General features: G+C 36.1%; 1 protein-coding gene and 1 non-coding gene across 3 annotated transcripts in view; one reads left to right on the forward strand and one right to left on the reverse strand.

Moving 5' to 3' along the window:
* FNIP1 (folliculin interacting protein 1) overlaps positions 1-20,643 on the forward strand; it is a 123,141-nt gene that overhangs the window by 82,550 nt on the left and 19,948 nt on the right. For both annotated transcript variants that reach the window (XM_069591603.1, XM_069591604.1), the window contains 2 exons: positions 18,350-18,496; positions 19,381-19,550. In XM_069591603.1, coding sequence (XP_069447704.1) covers positions 18,350-18,496; positions 19,381-19,550 — 317 coding nt within the window. The remainder of the gene's footprint in view (positions 1-18,349; positions 18,497-19,380; positions 19,551-20,643) is intronic.
* On the reverse strand, positions 5,736-5,839 carry LOC138441880 (U6 spliceosomal RNA). Its single transcript, XR_011257455.1, has one exon. It is a non-coding gene; the product is annotated as a U6 spliceosomal RNA (small nuclear RNA).

Here is a 20,643-nt window from a genome sequence, read left to right on the forward strand (position 1 = left end):
TGACTCCTTTTATTATTAAATATCAAAAGTGCTTGGAATTCAAGCACACTTGGGAGGAGTCAGTAGTATTGTTGCTAGCATTGGACCACTATAACCAGAAGAGACCCTTGTTTTAGCAGAAATGTGCTTTGTCCTTTGTTGGGCTCCTAGATGTAGGGACTGGTTAAGTGACGGTAATCACACATTCTTAGATACATGGAATACAAAAATATACATGGATATAAGGAGTATGAACTTTGATGTTCCATATAACTTTGTTGCTTAATCCTTTCTCTAGCAGTATTTTCTGGCACAACAAAACTTGGTCCCTGAAGTTCAAGCAAGTGCTGTAACTGCACTGTAGTTAAGGCAAGGAAACATGTTGCATATGACCTTATGTCGGGAATCACACTAAGTGACTGATGTGTTTCTGTCTCAGAGAGATTCACTTCAGTTTTACTTTGTCCTCTTATATTCTCAGTCTTTCCTCCTTTACACTAGAGAAATAGTATAACATGTAGGGCAAGAACTCAAGACTTTAGTATCTGACGGAGACCTGTGGCTTTGCCTTTTATTATCCCTGATGACCTTGGGTGGATTTTTTAGCCTTTTCTTGACCCTTAGTTTTCTAACATAAAATCTATGAATTCAATTTAGTGATGATTGAATAGATTGTTGTAAAGATAGAATAAAATAATATATGTAAAGTACTTAGCAGAATGCCCAACATTGATGTGATCACTATTACACATGCCAAATATAACCTATATCAGTGATTTTCAAAGGTCATTCATAGTTGATGTTCATAGTATTGCCATATCTAAATTGATCCTGTTTTGCTACCTAAATAAATGTATTAAAAAATGAAACTTGATGCATTATTACCCTAAATGGGAAATCAACATCCTTTGCTATGATAAGTAAGCTATAAAATGCATGCATAATAATTAAAATTTAAAATATGTATCTGTGTACCACCTAAAGTTTATTATCTCCAGTAGTCTATGTACCTCGCTTTTGTTCATTGGCTCGTCTTGTATGGCACCTTATTGGGTCAGGGATCTTCTGGATTATTTGTTTAAATATGAGTTACTGCATTTTGAAGTAAAAGGCTGTTTTAGCCTGTGATACTGCAAGATTGCTACTGTGAAACTGTAGACATGTCATGTATATATATATATATTTTTAATGGAAATGGCTAGGAAGTCATGTATTTAGTAAATTTGACAATAGGAGAACTCGTTTGTTTTCAACTTTGATCCTTTTATATTCTTAATTTTTCTCTTTTTGTGTTAAACCACAGTGAAAGTAAATCTGGTGTCCTCTTTTAATCCTCTCTCAAAGGAGAGATCTCATTGCTTCAGCCTTATTCTAGAATCTTTGAATTTATGATGAAATAAAACATAAGATCATTAAGTTTCAGCCATGTTATACTCTAGAAGTATTATGATTTCACATTTACAGTTTAGGTCTATGATCCATTTTTATTTATTTATCTTTTGTGAAAGCTATAAGGCCTTTGTCTAGGTGCATATTTTTGTGTATGAATGTCCACTTGTTATAGCATCATTTGTTGAAAAGACGGTCTTTGCTTTGTATTACTTTTATTCCTTTATCAGGTATCAGTTGAATATATTTCAGAGGCTCTATTTTTGAGCTTTCTGTTTTGTTTTATTGATCTATTTGTCAGTTCTTTCAGTAGTACCACGCCGTCCTGATTAACGTAACTTTATAATAATTCTTAAAATCAGATTATATGAGTCCTCATGTTTGTTCTTTTCCTTCAGTGTTGTGTTGACTATTCTGGATCATTTGCCTCTCCAAACTGTATCAAATCTCCAACACATCAGTTTGTTGATATTTACAAAATAACTTACTGGGATTTTGATTGAGATTGCATTGAAACTGTAGATTGGGAAAAGTTGACATCTCACCAATAGTAATACTTCCTGTCCATTAACATGAAATAGCTTGCTCTTTATTTGTATGTTCTCTGATTTCTTTAATCAGAGTTTTATGATTTTCCTCCTGTAAATCTTACACATTTAAAAATTTATACGTAAATATTTCAGGGTGGTTTTTTTGGTTGTTAATATTGGTGATACCTTGTTTATAATTTCAAATTTCAACTGTTCATTGATGATACATAAGAAATCAATTGACTTATATATATTAACCTTATATTACACAGCCTTGTTATAACTGCTTATTAATTCTAGGAGATTTTTGCCATTTCTTTAAAATTTTCTGCATAAGTGCTCATCTGTGAATAGAGACAGATTTATATGTCTTCCATCCCAATCTGTTTACCTCTAATTTCTTTTTCTTGGCTTAATGGATTAGCAAGGGCTTCCAGTATGGTGTAGAAAAGCAATGATGAGAAGGTTCATCCTTACCTTATACCAGATCTGAATGAAAAAGCTTCAACTTTTTCACCATTAAATATGAAGTTCAGTTTCTTACACTGTCTATCAAACTGAAGAAGTTCCCTCTTTATTCCTGGCTTGCTGAGATATTATTAATTATTGATTCAATTGTAAAAATAGGTATAGGACTCTTCAGGTTATCTATTTCTTCTTGTGTGAGTTTTGGTAGCTTGTATCTTTCAAGGAATTGTTCTGGTTCATCTAAATCATCGAATTTGCAAGCATAGAGTTGTTCATATTATTTCTTAATTATACTTTTGATGTCCATAGGTTAATAGTGATGGATCCTTTTTTATTTCTAATATTAGTAGTTTGTGTCATTTCTCTTTTTTACTTGGTTATCTTGGATAGAAATTTATAAATTTTCAAAGAACCTTTGATCATTTCAAAGAACCAGGTTTTATTTTATTGATTTTTAATCTATTGATTTTTCTCTTTAATTTCAATAATTTTTAATCTAATTTTAATTTATTTTTTCCTGTTTGCTTTAGTTTTAAGTTTTTCATCTTTCTCTAGTTTCCTGAAGTTAAACCTTAGATTATTGCTTTCAAATTATCTTTTTCTCTAATATATGCATTCAATGCTATAAATTTCCCTCTAAACACTGCTTTTGCTGGATTCCACAGGTTTTGTTATATTGAATGAAAGTTTAATTCAAAAATTTTAAAATTTCTCTTGAGATTTCTTCTTTGACTGTTATGTTAAAAATATATATTTTAAAAATCTTTTTTAAGTATTTGGAGATTTTCCACATATCTTTCTCTTTTAAAAAATTTTTATTTTATAAGGGAGTGAAGTTGTTAATTTCAGGTGAACAGAAAAATGATTCAGTTATATATATATATATACATGTTCTATATATATTATATATATACATGTTATATATATATTCTTTTTTTAAGTTCTTTGCCCATTTAGGTTTTTATAGAGTATTGAGCAGTGTTCCCTGTGCTATGCAGTAGCACATAAGTTCATTCTTTTAAGTCTGTGAGTCTGTTTCTGTTTTATAAGTGAGTTCATTTGTACCATTTTTTTTTAAGATTCTACAAATAAGTGATGTGATATATATTTGTCTTTCTCAGTCTGACTGACTTCACTTAGTATGTTAATCTCCAGGTCCATTCATACTGTTGCAAATGGCACTATTTCATTCATTTTAATGGCTGAGTAATATTCTATTGTCTGTATTTACTTCCGTGTCTTTATCCATTCCTCTATCGATGGACATTTAGGTTGCTTCCATATCTTGGCTATTGTAAATAGCCCTGCTGTGAATATTGGGGTCCATGTATCCTTTGAACCATGTTTTTCTCCAGATATATGCCCAGGAATGAAATTGCTGGATCATATAGTAGCTCTATATTTAGTTTCTTAATGAACCTCTGTACTGTTCTCCATAGTGGCTCCACCAATTTACATTTGCCCCAGAAGTGTAGGAGGGTTCCCTTTCCTCCTCACTATCTCCAGCATTTAATGTTTGTAGACTATTCTGGTTGGTTTGAGATGTACCTCATTGTAGTTTTCATTTGCATTTCTCTATGATTAGCAGTGTTGAGCATCTTTTCTTATAATTCTTGGTCATCTGTATGATTTCTTTGGAGAAATGGCTATTTAGGTCTTCTGCCTATTTTTTTATTGGATTGTTTGTTTTTACATAGGGTTTCCCTGATAGTTCAGTTGGTAAAGAATCCACCTGCAAAGCAGAAGACTCCAGTTCACTTCCTGGGTTGGAAAGAATCCACTGGTGAAGGGGTAGGCTACCCACTCCAGTATTCTTGGGCTTCCCTTATGGCTCAGCAGGTAAAGAATCCACCTGCAATGTGGGAGACCTGGGTTCGATCCCTGGGAAGATCCCCTAGAGAAGGGAAAGGCTACCCACTCCAGTATTCTGGCCTGGAGAATTCCATGGACTGTGTAGTCCACAGTGTCGCAAAGAGTTGGACACGACTGAGTGACTCGCACTTTGACTTTCACTTCATTTTTTGACGTAGAGCTACGTGAGCTGTTTGTAAATGTTGAAGATTAATCCCAGGTGGGTCACAGTGTTGTCAATATTCTCTCCCATTCTGTGGATTGTCTTTTCATTTTGTTTATGGTTTCTTTTGCTGTGCGAAAGCTTTTGAATTTGATTAGATCCCATTTGTTTATTTTTGCTTTTATTTCTCTTACTCTCTCTAGGAGACAGATTGCAAAAGGTATTGCTGCGATATATGTCAAAGAGTGTTAATGCTTTCATTTTCCTCTAATAGTTTCATGGCTTCCCCTGTGCCTCAGTGGCAAAGAATCCACCTGCCAAGCAGGAGTCATGGGTTCGATCCTTGGGTTGGGAAGATCCCCTGGAGAAGGAAATGGCAACCGACTCCAGTATCCTTGCCTGGGAAATCCCATGGACAGAGGAGCCTGGTGGGCTGCAGTCCATGGGGTTGCCAGGAGTCAGACATGACTTGGTGATACGCATGTTCACACATCATGAGATCATTATCACAGCAAGTTTAGTGAACATCCATCATCTCCTATAGATTAAAAATAGAAGAACTTAAAAAAAATATTTTTCTTATGATGAGAACTCTGGATTCATTGGTAACAGCTTTCATGTATGACATACAGCAGTGGTAATCATATTAATCTTGTACATTTATATCCTGAGTTCTTATTTATCTTATAAATGGAAGTTTGTAGTACCTTTTGACTGCCTTCATTCCAGTTCCTCTCCTTCCTTACAGCTTACATATGTCAGTGCTCTCTTAAGTACATACATGTTAAGGTTTGTTATCTTCAGTTATTGCCAAGATGGATGGCAAGGAGTTTACCCCTTTTGTTTTCATTTAGGGGCTTTATGATTTCAGGTCTTGAGTTTAAGTCTTTAGTCCATTTTGAATTGATTTTTGTTTGTGGTATAAGATAAAGGTCCAGTCATTCTTTTATATGTGGTTGTCCAGTTTTCAGAGAACCATTTATTGAAGAGCCTATCCTATCTCCATGTTACGTTTTTGGCTCTTCTGTCATAAATTAATTGACCATATATATGCAAGGGTATATTTCTGGGCTCTCTGTTCCATTGATTTATTTCTGTTTTTATTTCAGTAGTATACTGTTTGATTATTATAGCTTTGTAATACAGTTTTAAACCAGGGAGCATGTTGCTTTCACTTCTGTTCTTCTTTCTCAAGATTGCTTTGACTATTCAGCATTTTATGTGGTTCCATACAAGTTTTAGGATTGTCTCTTCTATTTTTGTGAAAAACGAGATTGGAATCTTGTTAGGGGTTGCATTAAATATGTAGATTGCTTTGGATAGTATGAACATGATTTTTTATTGTTTGTTTTTTTAAAAATATGGAATGTTTCAAGAATTTGTGTGTCATCTTGGGCAGGTAGCCTTGCTAGTCTTCTCTGTATTGTTTCATTTTTATTATATGTGCTGTCAAATGAGCCTGAATATGGTTTAATTCAAGGTTTCGTTGACTTTGGGCTGGGATTGGTATATGTTTTGAATAATTCTTTTTGCTTATTGCCAAAAATAACCCTGCCGTTTTTTTTTTTTTTTGACATTCACATTTTGTGATATTACCCAGCATTGAATCATCGCCCTTGTACTTTGAGCTGTATCTTTCATTATTGGATTAGTTTCTTTTCTTTAGTCACAAGCTTTGTGGCAAAAGGCCAAGAGTCTGTTTTTGAGCTCTGAGGAGGCACTGTCATCATAGGTCCAGCTGAGGTTACCAGAATAGTAAATATTGTCATGGGACTCATTCCTGGTATAATACTGTTTCTGCTCTTAGGTTAAACTCAGTATTTTGATTAATGAATTTTTGAGTTAAATACCTACAAGATAATTGCTGTGATGTAAAGTAGTGTGAATTGCCTCCCCTTAAAATGTTAACATTGCCTGGAATTTACAACATGTATGAATTATAAAATCATTGTAGGAAATTCCCTAGCCATTCCAGTGGGTTAGGTCTCTATGCTCTCACTGCTAAGGGCTTGGATTCGATCCCTGGTTAGGGAACACAGATTCCACATGCTGCACAGAGCAGGCAACAAAACAAACAAAAAGAAAAAAATCAGAAAACCATTGTAAATGTATGTCTTAATTGTATATTTTCCTTTTTGTATTAGTCTGATATTTTACTTCAGTCTGTGAAAATCTGAATGACTGCATGATATCAGTTAAACATTCTTATAATATTTAAAAAATATTTTATGAAGTGCTTACAGTTTTTTTTAAGCAATCTATCTGTAGACATACTTTTAATATGTACAGTTGATCCTCATTATTTACACATTCTGTATTTGTGAATTAGTCTGCTTGCTGAAATTTATTTACAAACCTAAAATATAGTGATTATATGATCATTTGTGGACATGTGCAGAGCAGTGAAAATTTTAAGTGCTGTGACACACACATTTCCAGATGAAGTCAAATAACACAGTATTCTCCCTTCTTTTTGTTTATTTTAATTGGAGTATAATTGCTTTACAGTGTTGTGTTGGTGTGTACTGTACAACAAAGTGAATAAAATATAAGTATACATATATCTCCTCCCTCCTAAGTCTCTCCACCCACCCATCCCACTCCTCTAGGTCATCATAGAACCCTTAGCTGAGTTCTCTACAGCAGCTTCTCACTAGCTATCTGTTCACACGTGGTAGAGTATATGTATCTGTGCCACTCTCTCAATTCATCCCACCCTGTCCTTCCCTGGCCTGTGTCCCCAAGTCTGTTTTCTGTGTCTGTGTGTCTGTTCCTACCCTGCATATAGGTTCATCAGTACCATTTTTTTTTGGATTCCATATATATACATTAATATATGATATTTATTTTTCTCTTTCTGGCTTGCTTCACTCTGTTTAACAGACTCTAGGTTCATTCACATCACAAAAATGACCCAATTTTGGTCCTGTTTTTGGCTGTGTAATATTCCATTACACACACACACACACACACACACACACACACACACACATATGTGTATATATAAATATATATATACCACAGCTTATTTATCTGTTCCTCTGTCAGTGGACTTCTATATTGCTTCTGTGTCCTTGCTGTTGTAAATAGTGCTGCAATGAACATTGGGGTCCATGTATCTTTTTGAATTATGGTTTTCCTATGGTATATTCCCAGTAGTAGGCTTGCTGGCTCATACGGTAGTTTTATTCCTAGCTCCTTAAGGAACCTCCATCCTGTTCTCTGTAGTGGTGGTGTCAGTTATGTTTCCACCAACAGTGCAGGAAGGTCCCCTTTTCTCCATATCATCTCCAACATTTGTTGTTTGTAGATTTTTGGATGATGGCCATTCTAACCAATGTGAGGTAATAATACCTTATTGTGGTTTTGATTTGCATTTCTCTAATAGAGTGATGTTGAGCACCTTTTCATGTGTTTTTTGGTTGGTTGTATATCTTCTTTGGAGTACTCTTCCTTGTTTCAGCTCTCAGTTTTATAACAAGTGTACTTTTCATGGTCTATATAGTGCTGCTTTTTTCAAAGCATTTTGTACCTTTATTTATTTATTTATTTTTTAGTGATTTTGCAATTAAAATTGGCCCCAAAGACAGTTTTCTGAAAAAGATGCATAGCTGGCCAAGAAACACATGAAAAGATGCTTAATATCACTAATTATTAGAGAAATGCAAACTGAAATGACGAGTTACTGGTCAGAATGGCCATCATTTAAGAGGCTTTTAATAAACACTGGAGAGTGTGGAGAAAAGGGAGCCCTCCTACACTGTTGGTGGAAATTTATATTAGTGCAGTTGCTATGGAGAACAGTATGGAGGTTCCTTAAAAAACTGAAAATAGAGTTGCCATAAAGTGAAGTCACTCAGTTGTGTCCAAGTCTTTGCGTCCCCATGGACTATAGCCCACCAGGCTCCTCAATCCATGGAATTTTCTAGGCAAGAGTACTGGAGTGGGTTGCCATTTCCTTCTCCAGGGGATCTTACCGACCCAGGGATCGAACCAGAGTCTCCTGCATTGTGGGTAGATGCTTTACTGTCTGAGCCACCAGGGAATCAACCATATGATTGCCATATGATCCAGCAATCCCACTTGTGGGCATATATCCAGAGAAAATTCTAATTTTAAAAGATACATGTACCCCAGTGTTCAGAGCATCACTATTTACAGTAGCCAAGGAATAGAAACATCTAAATGTCCATAGATAGATGAATGGATAAAGAAGGTGTGGTATATATACACAGTGGACTACTGCTTGTAAAGAAAAAAAAGAATGAAGTAATGCCATTTGCAGCAACATGAATGAACCTAGAGATTATCATACTAAATTAAATAAGTCAGAAAGAGAAAGGCAAATATCATGTGATATCACTTACATGTGGAATCTAAAATATGTCACAAATGACTTGTTTACAAATCAGAAACACATTCATGGACAGAAAACAAATTTAAAGTTAACAAAGAGGAAAGGTAGAGGGGAAGGATAAAATTGGGCATTTCGGATTAGTAGATACACATTACTATATGAAAAATGATACATAAACAGCACAGTCCTACTGTTATAGCACATGAAAGTATATTCAGTATTGTGTGATTAAACTAGAGTGGAAAAGAATATGTATATATACATATATGTGTGTGTGTGTATATATATATATATTGATTCCTAGATATATACATATATATGTATATGTATATATCTAGGAATCACTTTACTGTGTATCAGAAACTAATACAACTTTGTAAATCAGCTGTACTTCACTTTAAAAAGGTATGGTCCAAATAACCTAACTCTATACCTAAAGCAACTAGAAAAGGAAGAAATGAAGAATCCCAGGGTTAGTAGAAGGAAAGAAATTGTAAAATATAGGGCAGAATAAATGCAAAAGAAACAAAAGAGACCATAGCAAAAATTAAGAAAGCTGAAAGCTGGTTCTCTGAGAAGATACATAAAATTTTGACAAACCATTCGCCAGACTCATCAAGAAACAAAGGGAGAAGAATCAAATCAACAAAATTAGAAAGGAAAATGAAGAAATCACAACAGACAACACAGAAATACAAAGGATCATAAGAGACTGCTATCAGCAACTATATGCCAATAAAATGGACAACTTGGAAGAAATGGAAAATTCCTAGAAAAGTACAACTTTCTAAAACTGAACCAGGAAGAAATAGAAAATCTTAAGAGACCCATCACAAGCACGGAAATTGAAACCGTAATCAGAAATCTTCCAGCAAACAGAAGCCCAGGTCCAGACGGCTTCACAGCTGAATTCTACCAGAAATTTAGAGAAGAGCTAACACCTATCCTACTCAAACTCTTCCAGAAAATTGCAGAGGAAGGTAAACTTCCAAACTCATTCTACGAGGCCACCATCACCCTAATATCAAAACCAGACAAAGATGCCACAAAAAAAGAAAACTACAGACCACTATTACTGATGAACATAGATGCAAAAATCCGTAACAAAATTCCAGCAATCAGAATCCAACCACACATTAAAAAGATCATACACCATGACCAAGTGGGCTTTATCTCAGGGATGCAAGGATTCTTCAATATCCGCAAATCAATCAATGTAATACACCACATTAACAAATTGAAAGATAAAAACCGTATGATTATCTTGATTGATACAGAGAAAGCCTTTCACAAAATTCAACATCCATTTATGATAAAAACTTTCCAGAAAGCAGGAGTAGAAGGAACATACCTCAACATAATAAAAGCTATATATGACAAACCCACAGCAAACGTTATCCTCAGTAGTGAAAAATTGAAAGCATTTCCCCTAAAGTCAGGAACAAGTCAAGGGTACCCACTCTCATCACTACTATTCAGTATAGTTTTAGAAGTTTTGGCCAAGCAATCAGAGCAGAAAAAGAAATGAAAGGAATTCAGATTGGAAAAGAAGAATTAAAACTCTCACCGTATGCAGATAACATGATCCTCTACATAGAAAACCCAAAAAACTCCACTAGAAAATTACTAGAGCTAATCAATGAATATAGTAAAGTTGCAGGATATAAAATTAACAAACAGAAATCTCTTGCATTCCTATACACTAACAGTGAGAAAACAGAGAAATCAAGGAAACAATATCGTTCACCATTGTAACTAAAAGAATAAAGTACCTAGCAATAAATCTACCTAAAGAAACAAAAGACCTGTATATAGAAAACTATAAAACACTGGTGAAAGAAATCAAAAGATGACACAAATAGATGGAGAAATATACCATGTTCATGGATCAGAAGAATCAGTATAGTGAAAATGAGTATACTACCCAAAGCAATCTATAGATTCAAGGCAATCCCTATCAAGCTACCAATGGTATTTTTCAGAGAACTAGAACAAATATTTCACAACTGGTATGGAAAGACAAAAAACCTGGAATAGCCAAAGCAGTCTTGAGAATGAAGAATGGAATGGAGGAATCAACTTGCCTGACTTCAGACTATACTACAAAGCCACAGTCATCAAGACACTATGGTACTGGCACAAAGACAGAACTATAGATCAGTGGAACAAAATAGAAAGCCCAGAGATAAATCCACGCACCTATGGACACCTTATCTTTGACAAAGGAGGCAAGAATATACAATGGTTAAAAGACAATCTCTTCATTACTTTGCCAACAAAGGTCCATAGTTTTTCCAGTGGTCATGTATGGATGTGAGAGTTGGACTGTGAAGAAGGCTGAGCACCAAAGAATTGATGCTTTTGAACTGTGGTGTTGGAGAAGACTCTTGAGAGTCCCTTGGACTGCAAGGAGATCCAACCAGTCCATTCTGAAGGAGATCAATCCTGGGATTTCTTTGGAAGGAATGATGCTAAAGCTGAAACTCCAGTACTTTGGCCACCTCATGCGAAGAGTGGACTCACTGGAAAAGAATCTGATGCTGGGAAGGATTGGGGGCAGGAGGAGAAGGGGACGACAGAGGGTGAGATGGCTGGGTGGCATCACTGACTCGATGGACACGAGTCTGAGTGAACTCCGGGAGATGGTGGTGGACAGGGAGGCCTGGCGTGCTGCGATTCATGAGGTCGCAAAGAGTCGGACACGACTGAGCGACTGAACTGAACTGAACTTAACAAGTGGTGCTGGGAAAACTGGTCAACACTTGTGAAAGAATAAAACTAGAACACTTTCTAACACCATACACAAAAGTAAATTCAAAATGGATTAAAGATCTAAATGTAAGACCAGAAACTATAAAACTCCTAGAGAAAAACATAGGCAAAACACTCTCCAACATAAAACACAGCAGAATCCTCTATGACCCAACCTCTCAGAGTATTGGAAATAAAAGCAAAAATAAACAAATGGGACCTAATTAAAAGCTTTTGCACAATGAAGGAAACTATAAACAAAGTAAAAAGACAGCCTTCAGAATGGGAGAAAATAATAGCAAATGAAGCAACTGACAAAGAATTAATCTCAAAATTATACAGGCAACTCCTTCAGCTCAATTCCAGAAAAATAAATGACCCAATCAAAAAATGGGCCAAAGAACTAAACAGACATTTCTCCAAAGAAGACATACAGATGTCTAACAAATGCATGAAAAGGCTCAACATCACTCATTATCAAATGCAAATCAAAACCACAATGAGGAGCCATCTCATACCAGTCAGAATGGCTGCTATCCAAAAGTCTGCAAGCAATAAATGCTGGAGGGGGTGTGGAGAAAAGGGAACCCTCCTACACTGTTGGTGGGAATGCAAACGAGTACAGCCACTATGGAGAACAGTGTGGAGATTCCTTGAAAAACTGGAAATTGAACTGACATACGACCCAGCAATCCCACTGCTGGGTATACACACCGAGGAAACCAGAATTGAAGGAGACGTGTACCCCAATGTTCATTGCAGCACTGTTTATAATAGCCAGGACATGGAAGCAACCTAGATGTCCATCAGCAGATGAATGGATAAGAAAGCTGTGGTACACATATACACAATGGAGTATTACTCAGCCATTAAAAAGAATGCATTTTAATCAGTTCTAATGAGGTGGATGAAACTGGAGCCTATTACACAGAGTGAAGTAAGCCAGAAAGAAAAACACCAATACAGTATGCTAACACATACTAGAATTTGGAATTTAGAAAGATGGCAACAATAACCCTGTATGCGAGACCGCAAAGGAGACACAGATGTATAGAACAGTCTTTTGGACTCTGAGGGAGAGGGCGAGGGCGGGATGATTTGGGAGAATGGCATTGAAACATGTATCGTATCTGAAATGAACTGCCAGTTCAGGTTCGATGCATGAGACAGGGTGCTCAGGGCCGGTGCACTGGGATGACCCAGAGGGATGGTATGGGGAATGAGGTGGGAAGGGGTTCAGGATGGGGAACACATGTACACGTGTGGTGGATTCATGTCAGTGTATGGCTAAACCACACAATATTGTAAAGTAATTAGCCTCCAATTAAAATAAATTTATATTAAAACAATGATCCATAAGCACATTGCTGAAATGCTAGCTAATGTTCATAAATGCAAGAAGGTTATGATGTGCCTTACAGAGAAAATGTGTTAGATAAGCTTTTTCAAGGTATGCATCATAGTGCTGTTGGCTGTGAATTCATTATTGGTGACTTGACAGAATATTAAGTAAAGTGTCTAAACAAAAACATCAAACAAGATTATATACTGATAGACAAAAGTGCTGTGACCAGTGGATCACAAGAACATGACCCTGCATTTTCCTCATGAACAGTGATTCATTGTTCACTAATTCAGTGTTTCTGTTGACTTCATAGATCATTGCTGCAAATAATGAGAAGCATTTTAAAGTACGTGTTTATTTGAAATGAGATGATTAATGAATTTTGGGTAGTTGAGAAGGAAGAGGAAGGAAATGATTCACATGTGTATTGAAGTCCTGTAAGCTAAAGAATTGAGAACTATGTTTAGTTAGCACTGCTGCCTGGCAGACATGAAGTCCTTGGATTTTTTTTTTTTAATTTTAATTGGCATATAGTTGCTTTACAGTGCGGTATTATTTTCTGCTGTACAGCAAAGTGAATCAGCCATATGTATACATTGAAGTCCTTGGATTTTTACTTAGATTTCATGTATATCAATGAAAACTAAATCATGTCATAGTTCCCTTCTAAGTAAATAGAATTTTTCATTCTCTAGGGACAGATGAAGAAAAATAAAGGGTCAGAGGACTGAAAATACTTGCCTTTCTTACCATTCATCAGTAGGGAATAATCATTAGAGGGGCTAGAGAGCAAGTACTATTATTTCTAGGTTGTTAATGATAACACAGAATTTTGTGTAGTGAGAGCTGTATCATGTAATTTTTTTGCCTTCTTTTCACTTGATACACTTCAAAGTCATGGTGCATAGTTTTATATATCAAAACTCTAAAAAGAATGTCCTCAGAGACTCGGCTATGCTAATGTTAACAGTATGACTGTGGCATAGACTTGTATTAGGTTGGTACAAAAGCAATTTTATTGCTATTTTGCATTGTTGAACTTTACTATTTGGTATTGTAGTACATCCTTAAATAAATGTGGTGGGTTATATATCATTTTAATGTGCATTTCTTTATTTTTTGCTAATGGCTTTTTACTTGCTATTTATTTTATACTTATTTTAGACTAGGGAAGTGATGTTAGACAAAAAGCAATTTTGCAGGACTTTCTTATTCGAGTTCAAAATAAGTCATAAAGCAGTGGTGAGAACTCACAACATCAACTCATTTTGCCCAGGAATTGCTAATGAATGTACAGTGCAGTGGTGGTTCAAGAAGTTTTGCAAAGGAGACAATTGCCTTGAAGATGAGGAGCCTAGTGGCCGTTGACAATCACCAACTGATAGGACCATCAAAGCTGATCCTCTTAAAACTACATGAGAAGTTGCTGAAGAACTCAGCATCGACCATACTATGGTCATTTGGCATTTGAGCAAGTTGGAAAGGTGAAAAAAGCTCAATAGATGGGTGCCTCATGAGCTGACCGCAAATCAAAAAAATTATCGGTTTGAAGTGTTGTCTTCTCTAATTCTATACAACGACAAACCATCTCTTGATCAGGTTGTGACGTGTGATGAAAAGTGGATTTTATGTGACGACCAGCTCAGTGGTTGGACCGAGAAGAAGCTGCAAGCACTTCCCAGAGTCCAGCTTACACCAAAAACAGGTCATGGTCACTGTTTGGTGGTCTGCTGCTGGTCTGATCCATTGCAGCTTTATGAATCCAAGTGAAACCATTATATCTGAGAAGTATGCTCAACAGATCAATAAGATTCACTGAAAACTGCAGTGCGTGTAGCCAGCTTTGGTCAACAGAATGGACTCAGTTCTTCTCCATGAAAACGCCTACCCCCACATTGCACAACAGTTGAAAAGTTGAATGAACTGGACTACAAAGTTTTGCCTCATCTGCCATTTCACTTGACCTCTCGCCAACTGACAACCATTTCTTCAAGCCTCTTGAGAACTTTTTACAGAGAAAATGCTTCCACAACTAGCAGAAGGCAGAAAATGCTTTCCAAGTGTTCGTTGAATCCTGAAATGGAGTTTTACACTGTAGGAATAAACAAACTTAGTTATCATTGGCAAAAATGTGTTGATTGCAGTGGTTCTTGTTTTGATTAATAAAGATGTGTTTGAGCCTGGTTATAATTTAAAATTCACAGTCCAAAATCGCAGTTGTGTTTGCACCAACCTAATGGTAGACAGCATATTAAAAAATAGGACATTACTTTGTCAACAAAGGTCCGTCTAGTCAAGGCTATGGTTTTTCCAGTGGTCATGTATGGATGTGAGAGTTTGACTGTGAAGAAAGCTGAGTGCCGAAGAATTGATGCTTTTGAACTGTGGTGTTGGAGAAAACTCCCTTGGACTGCAAGGAGATCCAACCAGTCCATCCTAAAGGAAATCAGTCCTGACTGTTCATTGGAAGGACTGATGCTGAAGCTGAAACTCCAATACTTTGGCCACCTGCTGTGAAGAGCTGACTCACTGGAAAAGACCCTGATGCTGGGAAAGAATGGGGGCAGGAGAAGGGGACAACAGAGGATGAGATGGTTGAGTGGCATCACCGACTCAATGAACATGGGTTTGGGTGGACTCCGGGAGTTGGTGATGGACAGGGAGGCCTGGCATGCTGCAGTTCATGGGGTTGCAAAGAGTCGGACAGGACTGAGTGACTGAACTGAACTGAATGGTAGACACTATTATTCTGAAGAAACTTCTGAAAAATGAGTTGATCAGCTTGTTCATTCATTTAATCAAAAAGGACATTCACATGGTTAAGAAACAAAAATTACATACTGACAGTTCCAATAATGAAAAGTAAATGAACGCTATCCTACCTCTCCTATCCCCATTCTTGTTTCTGAAGAACATCCTCTTTGAACTCTTTAAGTATTTATTTTGTTATTTATCTCCATATTATTAAACAGTATACTTAATGTAGCTGTTTCCTGATTAATCAATTGTAGGGCATATTTATCTCCTGCCATGAATTCATACTTGATCTTTGTTCCTTTAGCCTTGCAGTATGGTTTTAGCACTGTCTTTCAGCTTTGGTAAATTAGTTTCTCTGATAATTTATTTTCCTCTATTTTCTCTCGAGTTTGTTTTATTAGAAATTGACACTCCTGAATTGATCATCTGTATGTCTTTCTTTCATATTTTTCTTTTCTTTTTCTGAATATATTATTTCCTATTTCCTCTGGAGTCCTTTGTGTGCGTGTTTCTGTCTTTGTTTGTGTCCCTCTCTCCTTGGAGGCTTTACCTATGTATTAGTATCAAATGTTGGTTGCCCATTAAGAATTGAGAGCGAGGAACCAAAATAAAGGTTGGGAGAACAGATTGGAGAACCTTACTTTAGAGCAGTGTTGCTCAACTTTTTTCATTTTCACTGCCTAAAGGAGCTTAAACATTTTTTCCCCCATAATTGCTGCCTCTGCCATGAAATTTTAATACCACAAGATTTACTATATATGTATTTATGTACTATGAAAGAGTCAAATATCAGGGAGGGTTTGGGGATGTCATTTCCCTGGGCAGGTCCGTTGCTACCTCTGATGGGGTAAAAGGTAGGGGTAACAAACCATTTATGGGCTTGAATTAGTCAGTCAGTTTATAGTCCTATATTACTCCTGACCTGCTTTTGAAAACTTAGACTCTCTTCGCTTCACTGGGGCAAATTAGCTTCTCTTTGTACATGTCGCCCGTTATGAGCACCATAATCCATCATCTGTCTCTACCCTGCTACTTCAGTGAACATTTCTTCTCTGTTTTGTCTTCTAGAATCTTATTAGATCTGTAATTTTAATTTTCACTTAAGTTTCAGTAAAATTCACTAAAGTTCTATCTGTTGTTGTAGTTCATTTGATTTTTAAATCATTAAGGTAATGTTCATTTGGGGCATAAGAACTAAAAGTGGATAAACTTTTGTTTTCAATGTTTTATCCTATCTGGATATCCTTAATAGTCATTTAAAAATAAGCATTATCACATATCCCTCATTTATATCCTACTCCTATTTTTCTCTTTAAGATGCCTGTAGTTTTTTCCATTCATACATTTTTAAGTTCTCAGCAGTTATTTTGTGCCCTACCAATAATTCATTAATGTGACCTGTATTTGTCACTTTATGGTAATATATCCTATTCATATTAGGTTGAGATTCAGTAAAACTTGAACAAGGAACAGAATTCTTTTTCTTTGTGAATTTTGAAAGTGAAAGTGAAGTCGTGTCTGACTCTTTGCAATCCATGGACTGTAGCCTACCAGGCTTCTCTGTCCATGGGATTCTTTAGGCAAGAATGCTGGGGTAGGTTGCCATTTCCTTCTCCAGGAGATCTTCCCCACCCAGGAATCAACCTAGGTCTCCCGCATTGCAGGCCACCAGGGAAGCCACCAGAATTCTAGTTATTTTAAATTATATTAAGGTAGGTATTGGAGCTTTGTGGAAATCTCTAGAGCCTTACTAATACATTAATAACCATTAGCTACCTGTGGCTATTTAAATTAATTCAATTACAACTAAATAAAATTTAAAATCCAATTCCACAGTTACATTGACCATATTTTAGTTATTTTGTAATTACATATGACTGGCTAGTGGCTACCAAGTTGGATAGTGCAGATAATAGAACATACCCATTAGTGCTAAAAGTTCTATTAGAGAGGACCGTTTGAGAGAGTAGTAAGTCAGATACCATTCTGTGACTTCTACGAGACTGACCAGTTTCTTAAGCCCCAACGTTGTGGGAATTGCCTATCCTGGTGACTGTATAGTACTTTACCAAACAGATATTAATGTAAAAAAAATAATAATTGCCATCTTAAAGGTATTCTTTTTTAAAAAAATTCAAATTTATTTATTTTCATTGGAGGCTAATTACTTTACAATGTTGTATTGGTTCTGCCACACATCAACAGGAATCCACCACGGACATACACGAGTTCCCCATCCTGAACCCTCCTCCCACCTCCCTCCTCGTACCATCCCTCCGGTTCATCCCAGTGGAAGAGTCTCAGCACAGGCAACAAAATGATGCTGATAAACTATTGTTCTGAGTGGGTACTATTGGCAAGCTGTTACTCCATTTAAAATAATTTTCTATGTTGTTGATGATTTGTAATATAAATGTAAGTCTAGCTTTATACCTTAGAAGTGTACAGCTAGAAAGGGTCTAGAAATCATCTAGTCCTTCCCTTTCATTTTACAGGTAAGGGTAACTGATGCTTAAAGTAGGGCAGTAATTTATCCAAAGGCACACAGTCTTTGAGCACAGATCCAGTTATAGGACCAAAACATTTTGAGTTCATGTTCCCCCTTTCCCTTGGTACTATGCTGAGGACAAAGAAGGAAAGACTTGATTCATTCATTACCTCTTTTCTAAATCTTTTAATAACCTAGGTGGGAGCCAGCAACATTAAGAGTATGTAATTCTGTGAACTGAGTTTTATAATGTGATTTCCTCTTTTTTTAGAACAACAATTTGTAATCTTTATACAATGCCACGAATTGGAGAGCCTGTCTGGCTTACAATGATGTCGGGGACTCCAGAAAAGAACCAGCTTTGCCATCGTTTCATGAAGGAGTTCACTTTTCTAATGGAAAGTGCTTCAAAAAATCAGTATGGCCCTCGCTCCCTCCCATCCTCCCTTTCTTGCATCTATCCATCCATCTAAGCTATCTTAACTGTCTTAGCTGTTATTTATAATAACTGGATATCTAGATTGTGATCAAGTTCAGTTATAAAAATGAAAGAGTTAATCATTGACTTTGGAAGTTTTCATATTATTAATGAGCAAGACAGAATTATAAAAGGTAATTAATATAATTAAAAGATATAGAAGAAGGCCAAAGAACCTTATGTTGAGAAACAGTAGAAACGTGTTTCTGTATTAAAACTCCTGACATCTTACGAAACTGTGTGAGGCTTCTCATTTTTCATAATTACATCTATATATGCAGTTTCATTCTATAGAAAATAACTTAAAAAATATATAGGTAAGTGCCAGAATGCCAGTAACAATGTTTTCAGTATGGTACTTTATCATATTGCTTTCTTCTAATCATTCATCAAATTCTTCGACTCTAGATGAGTAATTTAACTGTTTATGTTCTCTAAACAAAGTTTTCTTAATACTTTCCTTCATTTTCCTTTTCACTAATTGGGAAATGTATAGATGTACTGGTTGATTCATAAACACTGAAAAGAATCCATAGTTTTTCCAATAAAATGGCATTTTTGTTTTTTAATTATGAGTCAAAATAGCTCCTTGTGAATGCTATCTTTATTTTGAGGAATTTTCTTTTAACTAGTACAACAAAAAATTTATTAACTTTTGTTTTCATCTTGGTGATATACCTATCCTTTAGCTAGCCTTTCCTCTATTCTTTCCCTTTTTTATGATGATTGGCCATGTACCCTCTCTGCTTTATTCTATCACCTGCTTTTTGCTTGAGGTTTTATGAAAGCAGGTTAGAATCTGATAGGATGCATTTTGTTTTCAGATTCTTGCCAGCACTCATTACTGCAGTTTTGACCAATCATCTTGCCTGGGTTCCAACAGTCATGCCAAATGGACAGCCACCTATAAAAATATTTTTAGAAAAACATTCCTCTCAGAGTGTGGACATGTTGGCAAAGACTCATCCGTATAATCCACTTTGGGCACAATTGGGTATGTATTCTAAAAACCTTTACCTAATGCATTATACTTAGACTTTTGTGTAACTATCTGGAGTTATTTTATAGCAAAAATAAATAGAGAAAAACTAAGTGCTCTCTTTTCCCTTTCCTTTCTAAAGCACTTCTTCCTTGTTGTTTCATGACTGCTACATTGTCTTATCCCCGTCTTATGTATAATATTCCTTATGGATAGAGACCTGCAACTGCAACAAAGGAGCAGAATTTACTACTAACTTTGGGGGCTTCTGGATTTTTTATATCAGTACTTTGCCCAGAAAGAATGAATGAACAAAGTTACCTGTGATCTCTAGAATAAATCTGGTTAACTGAGAAGCAGTCATCGAATTTTCCATTGTACCATGTTTGTTTCTTTTGTTGAGTAAATTTTGAAAATGTTGCCGTTAGTGCTGCACACCCCACTAAATAAATGGGTAACAGGAGAAAGGGTTTAACTGATGAGTAGACAGTCGTTAGAAAGGCAGTGTAGCCTGGAGCTTAAATTTAAGCATAGGCTGGGGAGTCAGGCATACCATGTTTGAATCACAGTTACCCTGTTTATAAAGTAGGGATAATAAATAGTATAGGGATTCCCTGGTGGTTTGGTGGTTAGCATTCTGTGCTTTCACTGCCTTGGCCTGGGTTCAGTCCCTAGTTGGGGAACTGAGATCCCACAAGATGCATGGAGTGGCCAAAAATATATAAAATAAAAAATAAATAGTACATACTTTATAATGTGGAAAGGAAATGAAATAATATGAGTATAGTATTTAGGACAGTGGCCGGTAAATACATGTAGTTGATGTTATCCCTGCTGTTACTCTGTTGCTATTTGGTGATGGGGAAAGAACTAGTGAGAACATTGTGGTAGAAACTTTTAACTTCTCTTAGTTGTTAGGGTGCGTGAGCTTAGGGTGCGTGAGCTTGCCAGGCAGATTGTCATGTGGCTTATTAATCATATGACCAATCAACCTCCCTCCCTCATTCCCACTCTATTTCTTCCTTCCCTCCCTCCCTCCCTCCCTCCCTCCCTTTTCTTTCTTCTACATAATTAAGGAATAATTGGCATATAACAAACACACGTATAA

The sequence above is a fragment of the Ovis canadensis genome, chromosome 5 (assembly GCF_042477335.2).
Source record: "Ovis canadensis isolate MfBH-ARS-UI-01 breed Bighorn chromosome 5, ARS-UI_OviCan_v2, whole genome shotgun sequence".
Classification (NCBI taxonomy): Eukaryota; Metazoa; Chordata; class Mammalia; order Artiodactyla; family Bovidae; genus Ovis; species Ovis canadensis.